Source organism: Bos indicus, chromosome 26, assembly GCF_029378745.1.
Source record: "Bos indicus isolate NIAB-ARS_2022 breed Sahiwal x Tharparkar chromosome 26, NIAB-ARS_B.indTharparkar_mat_pri_1.0, whole genome shotgun sequence".
Taxonomy (NCBI): Eukaryota; Metazoa; Chordata; class Mammalia; order Artiodactyla; family Bovidae; genus Bos; species Bos indicus.
Genome location: NC_091785.1, coordinates 30,351,444 through 30,364,002, shown reverse-complemented (window position 1 = coordinate 30,364,002; position 12,559 = coordinate 30,351,444). Strand labels below are relative to the sequence as shown.

Here is a 12,559-nt window from a genome sequence, read left to right as displayed (position 1 = left end):
ATCTTCAACGTTACTGATTCAAAGGTCTGAGGTGGGTGTTGAAAGTATGTATTTATAGTGCATTATTTTTGCAATAAATTATAAATTACTGTAAAAAATAAATACCAGGCAATGCTGATGGTGCTGGGACCAAATTCTGAGAACCAGCCTCTACGATGAATACTGTATTAAACCCGGTTCTTTCCGCCACCCAGCACCCTGAAACCTCAGGATTTGCCCGACTGCGCCCACACCTAAAACAACAAACGGATTCCCCATTCCAAGCCGGAACTAAGATAAGACGAACCTACATCCGGCGCCTGGCGCATCCCAGTACGTCATTTCCTACCTATGAGAACCCCGCCCTTTCCCTTTCCCCTTCCCCCTCCCCCTCTCCGCCGCGGTCCACTTCACGTCCCTGACGTGATTAAGGACCGGAGGCCTAGAGGGCGCTAGGAATCACGTGAATAGAGAGACATCTCGCGAGGATTTTTAACCTCTCGCGAGACTTCACCCGCCTCTTCTATACCTCCTTCCAGTCCCGGCTTTAGTCCTCCCTAGTTCACTCCCGGTTGAGACCTGAGTTTTTATCCCGGGTTAACTAGTTGTCGACGCGGACTGTTTTGTTGCTGCTGCTGTTGCTGTTGCTGCCACCGCTGGGCTCATTTGCCCACTACCCCTTCCCGTCGCCACTCTCCCAACCCCACACAAGGTAACGCGATGAGGGAGACAGTGAGGCCTCGCTGGGCCTCGACCTCTCACGAGTTGAACCGGAGGCCAGAGGCCGAGGCCGCAGTGGAGACCCCCGGGCGCCGGCCTCCTCTTCCACGCAGAGTTGAGCCCTGAGAGTCCCTGAACGGGGTTGGGCTGGTCGCGGGAGGCATCTTAAGGACGCCCTCGGCCCTTCTGTGCGGAGCCTGTTTGCGGGTGGGGCTCCGGCTACTGGGGCCTCGGCTCCGTTCTTGTTTTCGGTTTCCTTGGAAGCTGTTGGAATTTCGGGGTCTGAAATGGTCGAGCTAGTTGTGGCGGGCTTTGAGGTATAGGGTGACTGAAGGGGAGCAGCCTGGCTTTCACCAACCCTTTTGAAGTCCTTCCAGGTTCCGGGCCGGGATTTGTAACACAGACGAGTCTCGGAAACCCTGTACGTTTGCTAATAAAGCGAAAAACAATTCTCTCCGGTCTTATTTTCAGGAGAAGTACGAGCTGGATTTGGTGAAAGGCCCGTACTTCAGATTGCCTGATTGGAGAGCATCTGTGATGTTTCTTTTACTGCAGAAAAATGCATTGGCAGTATTTAAGTGACTGAAAAGATTTTTGCACTGTGGAGAAGTTTCTAAACACACGTACTGTAGCTCTTGTGGAGAAAGTTATTTGTGTAGTTAATCCAAAAGCCATTTATATTTGGCTTTCGAAGTACTTTTTAGCCCTTAAAAATCGGAAGCCTCAACTCTTTGAACAGTTTAGTGCCTTCTATTTTATTTTTTGGTGATGATATAACAGTCCTGTTCCTTGAGCCTAACGCAGTGTCTCTTCCCTGTTAATAGTTTAAAGAAAATTAGAAATTATTCTCCTCTTTCCTCTTATCTCGTTTTCTGTTTCTATATGTAATATATCTTACATGTTTATAATCTTCAGAATACTTGAAGTTTGTGGTTTGGAGCACAGCTTTTCTCTGAACTGAAAGTAAAGGTAGTAGTAATATATTATGCCGCAGTTGAGTTATAAGGAGTTGGGAACAAAATCGGTAAGGGTTAATTCAGGCCAACAGGAAAAAAATGTATTTTTATGTTTTGGTTTTTTGGTTCTGTTTTCATGACTCTACTCTTTATTTTCACCAGATGTCAGAGGATCTAGCAAAGCAGCTGGCAAGCTACAAAGCTCAACTCCAGCAAGTTGAGGCTGCGCTGTCTGGAAATGGAGAAAATGAAGATTTACTAAAATTAAAGAAAGATTTACAAGTAAGTATGGGGCAATACTTAATAGTTTCATTGCTTGAAAAGAGTATTTCTGTGGCTTATAAGTGGTTATTGCCTAGAATCTACGGGTATCCATAATATCTTTGGAGGGAGTGTTTCTCCCCTTCACACCCCTTGTGTGTACATGTGTGCACCCACAGAGGTATACATGGCTTCTAAGAGACGGGTTGCTTCCTCAGTTTGTGTACATCAAAACAATTAATTGAAGCATTGTTCTTTGTTGTGTCACCCTTATATGCTCTTATAATTTTTAAAAGTAAGAGTTAATTTTATAAGTCACTATCACTCTAGAAAAAGAGGTACATATAACTTGACGGTGGATAACATTTCTGTTTTTAAAGACCTGGAAAAGGAATTTTACTTCAAAGGGTAACTAAAATTAAAGGAGGAAAATATAACTTAATCAGATTATATCAGATTCTTTTCAATGCCACAAGATTTCTTTGAAAATGAAATAGAGCACTCATGCCAGAGATCCTGTGTGTGTGTGTGTGTAAGTGTAACAAAGCTAGCTCTAGTGCCTGTGTTGAAAACACATAAAAATACCTAAAGAGATATTTTTTTTCTGCATAAATGTTACATAATGTTTGAACTTAAGGCTAGGTCTTATATGTAATTATTGACACTTGTTAGCAACTTGAAATTAAACCGAATCTATGTAAAAAGGCGATCTGAATTTAATGTGTTCCTTTTGTCCTGGAAGAGCAGTAAGTATGAAACCAGCTTTTTAAAACTTGCCCTGGGGTTTCAAGACAAACATAAAGCCATAGAAGTAAATATCTGTTATTTCTTACAACACTAGGTTGATTAATAAAACACCATATACAATATTTGTAAATATCCATGGCTTTCATCTAATTCTGAATCTGATTTTTTGGAGAGTTTTAAAAGATGTTTTGATTAGATGACTTATCTTCACTGATTTAAAACAACTCGAATCATCTTCATACTACGTATCGTTTCTCTCTGTTTATATCATCCTCTTGCCAATTAAAATGATCAATATTTTAGGGACAGTAGAACTGCAAACAAACAAAACTTACTTGAAACGGGGTCCAGATTCACAATTCTAAAAGCTTACCTGGGCATAATTTAAATGAGTTGAATATTTTCAGGTTCAATTTCTGGATTTAGGATAGATGTGCATGAAGTTGCAATAGTATGTTATTTAAAAAAAAAAATACAGAAACCAAGGCTTCTCTTCAGTATGTAGAAGTTAGGCCAGTGGATTTCAGGGAGCTAGTCAGTAAGAAAAAATGTTTTGGGAGCAGTTTCTCCCATCTTAGGCCAACTTTCTGCTTGTCTTAGAGAGCCTGACCTACCCCCATCTCTCTCTCTCTATTTTATTAAAAACCAACTTAAAAGCAGTCCTTTTTCCTTTTGAAGAAAGTAAAACATTGTGCCCGTGTTGTATACTTCGCTTCTTGTATTTAATTGGCAGTAAGAGGGAGGGGTATATGTGGAACTGGTGGAGCGGGGAGTTGGGAGTGAAGACAGCACTGTTACGAGTCTTGGTATTTTAGTAGTTCTGGAATACATTTCAGAGTCTGGGCAGAATTGTGTTAGGACATGATCTATAGTGGAAGTACTAAAGGGAAGGAGACCATTGTTGTAGGCATTGTAGTAACCAGGTAAATGGCTTACTTAGGGTTCAGTTAATGATGACCTGGAGGTCGTTCTGTAAAATATTCTTTTTTAAATAACCATTTTGAAAAACATTGTCCAATAGAACTTTCTGTGGTGATGGAAATGTTCTATATCTGCTGTGCAATATTATAGCTGCTAGGTACATGGGGCTATTGAATACTTGGAAAAAGACTAGGATGGCTGAAACACTGAATTTTTAATTTTATTTAAGTAACCATATGTGGCTACCTTATCAGATGGCACAGATTTAGAAGTGCACGTTCTAACACTTCAGTTAGCAATAACAGAGAATGTTTTTCCCGACCAATCTTGACCTCAAATTCTTTTCCTCTCATGGAAAACAGTCATTTTGGTTACTAGATATAGTTTTGTTTTTGAACTGAAAACTACTCAAAGATGGAACACATCGTTTAATATTAGATAAAATTCTGAAAAATATTTTGCTATCTGCTTCCATCTAGTAATTGTTATCTCTGCTGACTATAGCTACAGCTTCTATTTTGTCATAGGTTTTTGTTTTTTAAAAAATCCTTTTCCTTCCTTGCTTTCTGGGATATGCCTTGTGCCATTGGTATTTAATTCTACCTTTTATATTTGCTGAAAAGTCTTCTCAGACTGATGACTGAGTTTGTAGTCTCCTTTATTTTTTTGTGTTCCTTTTATGGAATATCCTTATTCTGGTTAAGAATTTGTTTGCAGTTTCATTTATGCAGAATCCTTTTTCTGCATTTTTTCCAGTGACTTTCATTTTGCCAGTAAGGCTTCTATGTTTATCTCTTACCACACTGTCTTTCATATCAAGTTACTCAATAGGCAGCAAATCAGTCTTCTGAAATCCTAATTTGTTTTCTTTTTTCACTTTAAAGAAGTGAGTTTAGTAAAATCCAGACTAGCTAGTTGACTAGCTCCCCAGGCAGTCTGTGATAATCACAAAAATAGTCAATTTATTAGGCTGTTTTGCTGAATAAACTGGTTCTAAAGGAGGCAGGGGTCAAGTCACTTGTCTCATATATTACAGTGGCTCTCTGCATCCCCGAAACGCCTTCCTTCAGTAAGCAGAGTGCTTGAGTGCACCCCCTTTGACCTGCTGATATGTAGATCACAACATCTGATGCTTCCTGGAATTGCCGATAACTGTAACTGCTGCCCATCTGTCAATGAAGGAGCAGTTTCAGAACTCAGACTTGGGGGAGGAAAAGTAATTAATGGTATGTACCTTTAAGAACTCCCTCATACATGAAATCATATTTATAATACTTTGGTCCATATGCACATGTGAATAAAAAAGGACATTTAGAAGGGTCTTCATAATTGTTGGGAGGGGTATGTACAACATGGCAAAGTGAAAAGACAGCTAGGGATAAATGCTCTTGATTTTTTAAAATGTCTTTTCAGTGCAGGGCCCTGGAAATTACAACCACAGCTTTTCAGGACCCTTCTCTTTGGTGAAAATGTATTTTATTATGAAAACATAGTGGAAAGATGTTTTATTCTAAGAGAAGTAGAGTTCTAAATATTGAGATCTAAAAACACAGACTTCATGTTTGTGCATTAGTAGGCCAATGATCCCTAGTTAAATTGAATTATTTAATGATAGGAATTACGTAGGCTTTTGAGTCAGACTTACTGGATTACATTCCTAGTGCTAAAAGTGGTTAATTAAAAACAAGACTGGATAATTTACTCTCCTTCTTTGTGTAGTACATCATCTATTTATTTGGACATCCCTTGCTTATTTGCAAAGGATTGTCTTAAAAGGTATTTGAATGGCTATTTGGCACCTAATAAAATTTCATGAAAGATATTAATCTACTGAATTTTTAACTTAAATCTGAGTCTTCTAGTATTTTCATTCGTAAAATTTTTTTATTCATAAAACTGATCTTTCTCCAAGGGCTTTAATAATCCTTTTTTTTGTTGTTGTCCTTAAGGCTCAAATATAAGTTTTTAAGAACTAGTTGGGAAGATTTAAAATCTTAAGGAGAGAAGTAATATTTCACTTGCTTGGCTATTATTAAACCTCAGTGGGAGCCAGGAGAAACTGAATACAGAGTGTAACTTTGCTCATTTTTCTCCCAAAACATACAGTGTGATGTTTAAGATACTTTGTGTGCAACAGCAAAGGATGAGTCTTCATCAGAGTAAAAATATAGTGGATTGGTAGCAGAATCTATCAGTTTGTTTTTATTAAGTTTTTTAACCAACTCTACCAAACACCTTTGAATGAAGTCAGTAAGTGTAAGCGGAGAAGGCAATGGCACCCCACTCCAGTACTCTTGCTTGGAAAATCCCATGGACGGAGGAGCCTGGCAGGCTGCAGTTCATGGGGTCGCTAAGAGTCGCATACGACTAATCGACTTCACTTTCACTTTTCACTTTCATGCTTTGGAGAAGGAAATGGCAACCCACTCCAGTGTTCTTGCCTGGAGAATCCCAGGGACAGGGGAGCCTGGTGGGCTGCTGTCTCTGGGGTCGCACAGAGTCGGACACGACTGAAGCGACTTAGCAGCAGCAGCAGCAGCAAGTGTAAGTTAGAAAATGTATTTGTCACACAGAAAGGCTTTACCTACCTGTGTGTTATATTTATTTTACTTTTTCCTTTTAGTTGAAGCTGTGCTAATGTATTTAACATTATAGTATTGGGATATTTAAAATCTGACTTGGTAATTTGCTTACCCAGATAGGGTAAGTATTACAATAAATGAATAGAAAAACTACTGTTTTTTTATACATGCCTATAGTATTTTAGTAGAAATACATATGAGCAGGAACATTTTTATTACTAATAATGCTCCGTCAAATTTTTGGGGGCTTATTTTTTTTGTAGGGAGAGCATCCCTGTTGGCTAGTCAGTTAATACTACTGCCGAGCAGTGCCCTATAAAAAGTTCATTGGAATTAAATATATGTGACAGTGATAATGAGATAGAAGGGATCTTGAATCTAGTTCAGTGCCTTAGAGTTGACTATTTCTCACCTTTAGAGAGATCTCTTTAGCTAAAATAGGTGCATAAAAATAATGTACAGTGTAAATTCAAGTTCACTATGTTTCTGTTAGTATTAGAGGTTAATTAAATTGAAAGGCAACTGGCTAGGTTTAAGTCCCACCACCACTGTATAAAATGTTTTATCTTAGTCTCTACTTGGGATAATCACAGTATCTACATCATAGTATCATTATGAACTGCAAATAAATATGTGTAGAGTAGTTAATGAGTGCTACATGGTATGAGAGCTGTTACCAAAAACTGAAAGAACTTGCTTGTTGAAAGTAGGTGACAATGTGAATTATAAAGATAATGGTTTTTGTTTTTCCTTTTTAGGAGGTTATTGAACTAACCAAAGACCTTCTGTCAACTCAGCCTTCTGAAACTCTGGCAAGTTCAGACAACTTTGCTTCTACTCAGCCCACTCATTCATGGAAAGTAGGAGACAAGTGTATGGCAATCTGGAGTGAAGATGGACAGTAAGTGTAGAAAAAAAACTAACTATAACATGAACTAGTAAAGTACAATGGTAAGGTGATTTTTATTCAGCTTGACCTACTCTATTTTAGTCTTTATATGGCTGATACGACTTACACAACCAATTTGATTCTTGGATGGTTACCATTACTATAGTTTTTAGCTTTAGAGTAAGTTTTAGGGCAGAAGAATGGCTTGGATGCTAGATGAAATAGACATGAAATAGAGGAAAGTGAATGGATTTTCTTTATTTTAATACAGTCTATAAGTTCTTTTTCCCTTGGGTTGAACATTGAGTAATGGTTGGCTCTCTTAGACTTCTGTGAAGCACATATATTGAAATGATTGATATAAGAAGTATATTTTCTCACAGAAATTGACTAAAACACATTGAGTAGATCTGTCAGAGACTTCCCGGGCAATATTTTGATTGGGACTTCCTTCCTAAAAAGCCAGTGGCTAACTCTAGCTGCTTTTTTGTATTATCTTTGCCAAAGGGACATTTGATTGTATTAAGTTTCATTTTAGACACATTTAATAGTTGAATCACTGCAGTATAAGTCTTATAGGCTGAGTATTAAACCTTTACTCACCTGCTTACAGCCATGATATCTTTACAGGTGTTATGAAGCGGAGATTGAGGAGATAGATGAGGAAAACGGCACCGCTGCAATCACTTTTGCTGGCTATGGCAATGCTGAAGTGACTCCACTGTTGAACCTCAAGCCTGTAGAAGAAGGAAGGAAGGCAAAGGAGGACAGTGGCAACAAACCCATGTCAAAGTAAGTGACTTTGACTTTAGCATTTTAAATGTAATCTTCCTCATTTGGGTATTTGAGGTTGTCTGCAGAATCTGTGCAGGCTAGATTAGGATAAGAAAGTTATAATACTGTTTACAATTGTTTTGAAGGTTAGCAGCGTATGGTTAACAGTGTCTGTTAATACGTATACCTAGGTAAAGTGAAGACATTTTGGGGTTCCTGCTTAGGCATTTAATACATATTTATTAAGAGGATATCTTAAGATTAAGAGTAAAATTAAGAGTATGTCTCAATAAACCAGGTTCTGGGTTCCACCACAGCAAAGAAGACCAAAACAGGCCTTGTCCTAACTGCGTTTACAATCTGAAGAATAGACACATAATGAAAGAAGAACTTTAGTGTAGAAGTAATGGAGGAAACACAACAGATACTTTTAGAGAACAAAGAAAAGGTAACAAGCTGCATTTTTGTCATGAGGGCAAATTTCTTAGAGGAAATGACATGTAAACTGAGATTTGAAAAGGACAGATGTGGGCCAGTTAATGAACTAGAAGGTATGATCTTGAGCAAGCTGCTTACCTTCTGATTCCTCATCTATAAATCAGGGATAGTAGTATCTCTGTTATGGGGTTGTAAGGATTCATTCATAGCTTGAGTAAAACTTATGGCACAGTTCTTGACACATAGGCTTTCCCGGTGGCTCAGTGATAAAGACCCCCTTGCCAGTGCAGGAGATGTGGGTTCGATCCCTGGGTTAGGAAGATCCCCTGGAGAAGGAAATGGCCACCCACTCCAGTATTCTTGGGGAAATTCCATGGACAAAGGAGCCTGGCGGGCTGTAGTTCGTGGGGTTGCAAAGAATCAGACATGACTTAACAAGTAAGTTAAACAAGAAGTAAGATTTACATTTAAAACCAAAAAATGGGGAGGAACATAGAAGTAACAGAAAGAAATCCTTTCGTTAAAAACTTGGGGCTTGAGGGTGGGTAGCTTAACAAGAGAAAGAGATTAGAAAGGTAGAGGCCAGATCATAAAGAGCTAGAAAGCACTAATGTATTTCAAGTGGAGAGGATTTGATATGTTCATATTTGAACTTTTGAGTGATTACTGGCAGCAGAGAGAAGGCAGCTACTGCTATCATCCAGGTATAAGATGATGGTGACCTGAACCAAGGGAGTAGCAGTAAGGATGGAGCTGTGTATGGTTTGAGAGTTCTTTATGAGATGGAATTAACAGTTTCCAGTTAACTTCTGCATTTATGCAGAAGTTTGCCGTCTTTTGATTTGTCTACTTGTTTTCAGAACTTAATTTGCTACATAAATATATTTGAATATGGGAAAATATATCATCTATTAACATTTGATTTAAGCATCCCAATAAGAAAAGTAGATTGTAGAACAACATGAGATTTCTGTTTTTAGTCTTTGACATTGTGTAAAAACCATACTTCATGGAAGTGATTATATGATACAGAGAAGTCTGAATCATATTACCTCATTTTGAATACCTCTGTATTCATTCCTTTGGTGATAAGTGTTAACTTAGCAGGAATTACTGAGAGAACTTTTAGGCTCTGATTGGAAAACCCTAGTTGTTTTTGTTTTAAGAATTGCTAGCTATGATTTCCCTTTGTGCTGCTGAGCTCTTCCAATCTAGATGAAATAGTTTTGTCTGCAATGAATCTTTGCATTTTCCAAATGCAGCATATCATACTTGCTAACTGCCCATTTAAAATTTGATAAAGATTTAGTTAGCTTTACATGTTGAAACTCATCTTTTTCTTGAAACAAAACTTGTAAAAGCTATGTAAATGACAAATTAAAAGTCAGTTGAAATATTGGATTTAAATGGGTAATAGATTACTACAGTTGTGTTTAAAAGCTTCCACGGATACTGTATATTCCAAATAACATTTATTTATTACTAGTCCTGAGTGATTGGCATTGACGTTAGTGCTTTTATTTATGGAGGGAAAAGTGTGTAAACTTATTCGATTTTGGGGTTTCTTTGGCGGGAGAGTGGTTGCACTGAAGTCATCTTTTAGTTGAGGTCATTTTGAATTGACATTTACCTGTTCTGTCCACACAGAAAAGAAATGATTGCACAGCAGCGTGAATATAAAAAGAAGAAAGCTTTGAAAAAAGCACAGAGAATAAAAGAACTTGAACAAGAAAGAGAGGACCAGAAGGTAAAATGGCAACAGTTCAACAACAGAGCCTATTCTAAAAACAAAAAGGGCCAGGTTAGTAAATCCTTTCATCACACATACTTTATAAATTTGCAGAGCATGGCTGTTGTTAAAATAACTTTAAAATGAAGAAGGACGTTCGATGAGATTTAAAAAAATACAACTGGATCTTGAATTCAGAATCCTCTTTAATCTTCTTTTTGACTTACTGAATATAAAATATCCCCATTAGGCACTGTCTCTGCAGTGGAAGCACTGTGAATGAATTTATATTAGGAATTATAAAAGATCTAGGTTATTTTCTTTTATAAACTAAAATTTGAAAACCTGTGTGCTATCTTACATACCACTTAGAGTGTATTGAACCTTACTTATGTTGGGTATCACTGGAGGATTTTTTGATCACTCAAGTTTTCTTGATGTACTTTTCCTTAAAGGCGTATTTTGAAATTTTAGTTTTTTCCAAAACCAATAAAGAATTCTTTTTTTTTCCTCTCTCTAGGTAAAGAGGAGTATTTTTGCTTCACCCGAGAGTGTAACTGGCAAAGTTGGAGTAGGAACTTGTGGAATTGCTGATAAACCTATGACACAGTATCAAGATACCTCTAAATACAATGTTAGGCATTTGATGCCTCAATAATCAGAAAAACTGTTGGATTTCATCTCTGCAGGGCTTTACATTTACCTTTTTATCCTTATATTTTTCTAAAGGTAAATTATTTGTTAGATGAGTAAAGAAAATACCATTGTTGTCATTGTTTGACTTCAATAGAATGAAACTTGAAATTGCAATTAATAACTGCTACTCATTTAAACTTTTTTTTCATTACTACTACCAGTTTCCTCAAAGTTTATTGGATAAAGCAACTTTTCTAGATAAATGCTGCATAAATACAGCACTTAAATGAATTATTCATCTTCCTAGTATCAGGTACCCACTTAATGGATGGTAAATACTTTTTGTAAAGTTCTAACTGGGAATTTTCAGATGCTTTGAACTTGCCACATACTCTAGCAATTCCCTGGAACATCAAGACAAAATACCAATGTTCTAAAAAGAATTTCTCTTCATTGTTTTTCTTATCTTCAGCTTAAATTTAGCTATTGTCCAATTAACCTAAAACTAGGTTAATTGGTAAATGGCAAAGTTTTCTTTTCTGAGGTTTTTCTCAATAACTTGCTTCCTAAGCCTATTAGGCCATCTCTAAAATTGATCCAGCTCTTTATTCTTTTCATTGAATTTTAGTTTTATGTAAGAAACCATGTTTAGGACCAGCTACCTTTTCTAATGTTCTTTTTTTTTTTTTTTTGTACGTTTGCTTTCCTCCTGTGTTTTCACTTACAGTAGTGGTGACATTTTTTGGATGTGTAATGTTTATATGAGAAAACAAAAAGCTGATGTATAGCCCTGTATACAATGTAGATACTATTTTTGTAAAAAACCAAGGCTAAATTAATGAACAAGAGTACTGAATATTTCATCATTAAAAATTTACTGTATTTCTTGTGCATTAATCTGACCATAATTTCCCTGTATATTATGTTCATGTAGCTGAGTTTATAATTTTTGTTAACTAGATCAGTCAGCATTTGTTGGTAAGTGAACTTCACAATTATCCTGAGTTGAGTTTAAGCCAAATATATGCATAGGAAAGGGTCCTCCTATTAGTGGAAGAAGATGATTTTTAAGATGTGTGTTAATTTCAGTTTTTGTATGTTTAACTTTTATTAAATAAAGTGTTTTTAAAATCTCCAGGGTGTGTTAACCGATAGGTAAAGTCTTAGCTGCCAGCATTGATACAGTGATTAAGCATACATCATTTCCACAGAAAAGAATATTGAGTAAGTAATAAAGGTTTTGGTAAATCTTTATGTACTCCTTATATTGGACATAAGAAATTGGATCCTAAAGGACAAACTAGTTTTCTTTTTATTTTAAGGGCTGTGTTTCATAGAGATGTTTGTAAATTTTTGGTAGAAGGAGAAAATAAAATTTTTTATTTCGTAAATTTTAATTTTTTGGTAGACCTGTGCCACCTTTGGCCCTGTGGGCCTTCCTTTTACAAATAGGCATATGGCAGGAAAACAAGAGCTCTTGTGTCAGAGATCTAGATGTGACCCTTTGAGAAATCCTATTTGCAGGATGATGATAGTATCTCTGGACTAAACTTAAAAATTAGGAATCCTGGGGAGACCTGTCTCATAAGTTGAGAAATGCTTAGTGAGAAGCATGATACCAATAGTATTTTACAAATGCAGGTGGTTAACCTCTCAGTTTTCTAAAATCAAATATGATGCTTGGTCTTATGAAGTGTTGTTATAAAATTTAATGCAGAGTTTCCCTGCTTGTCAAGAAAGGGGACTTGAACCTTTGAAACTGATGGACTGAACCATACTTAATGGCCCCCTTGTGGCTATGGTTGCATTTGTCTTCTCAGAACTTAACATTTGACTTTGCATTTGACTTTGTTATTGACTGTTTCAAGGGAAGGATAGTGTTAAAACCTGCCCCCCAAAAAAACAATTTTAAATTTTAGTTGTGGCA

At 36.9% G+C, this 12,559-nt stretch overlaps 1 protein-coding gene across 2 annotated transcripts; it reads left to right on the top strand.

The window, feature by feature from the left end:
• The first annotated feature begins 482 nt into the window (after positions 1-482).
• SMNDC1 (survival motor neuron domain containing 1) lies at positions 483-11,767 on the top strand. 2 transcript variants are annotated; one of them, XM_019952832.2, is made up of 6 exons: positions 483-691; positions 1,818-1,937; positions 6,925-7,067; positions 7,686-7,847; positions 9,915-10,068; positions 10,517-11,767. In XM_019952832.2, the coding sequence occupies exons 2-6, from the start codon at positions 1,818-1,820 to the stop codon at positions 10,652-10,654; spliced, it is 717 nt and encodes a 238-aa protein (XP_019808391.1). In that variant the 5' UTR covers positions 483-691; the 3' UTR covers positions 10,655-11,767. The 2 variants fall into 2 exon arrangements, with proteins under 2 accessions (XP_019808391.1, XP_019808392.1); XM_019952833.2 differs by lacking the exon at positions 483-691 and adding an exon at positions 4,621-4,810 and having other exon boundaries at positions 1,812-1,937.
• Positions 11,768-12,559: the final 792 nt, after the last annotated feature.

Coding starts and splice junctions, on each gene's coding strand:
- SMNDC1 (XM_019952832.2), top strand. CDS start 1,818: ATGTCAGAGGATCTAGCAAAGCAGCTGGCAAGCTACAAAGCTCAACTC. Junction 7,068..7,685: donor ATCTGGAGTGAAGATGGACA/GTAAGTGTAGAA, acceptor ATATCTTTACAG/GTGTTATGAAGCGGAGATTG. Junction 10,069..10,516: donor CTAAAAACAAAAAGGGCCAG/GTTAGTAAATCC, acceptor TCCTCTCTCTAG/GTAAAGAGGAGTATTTTTGC.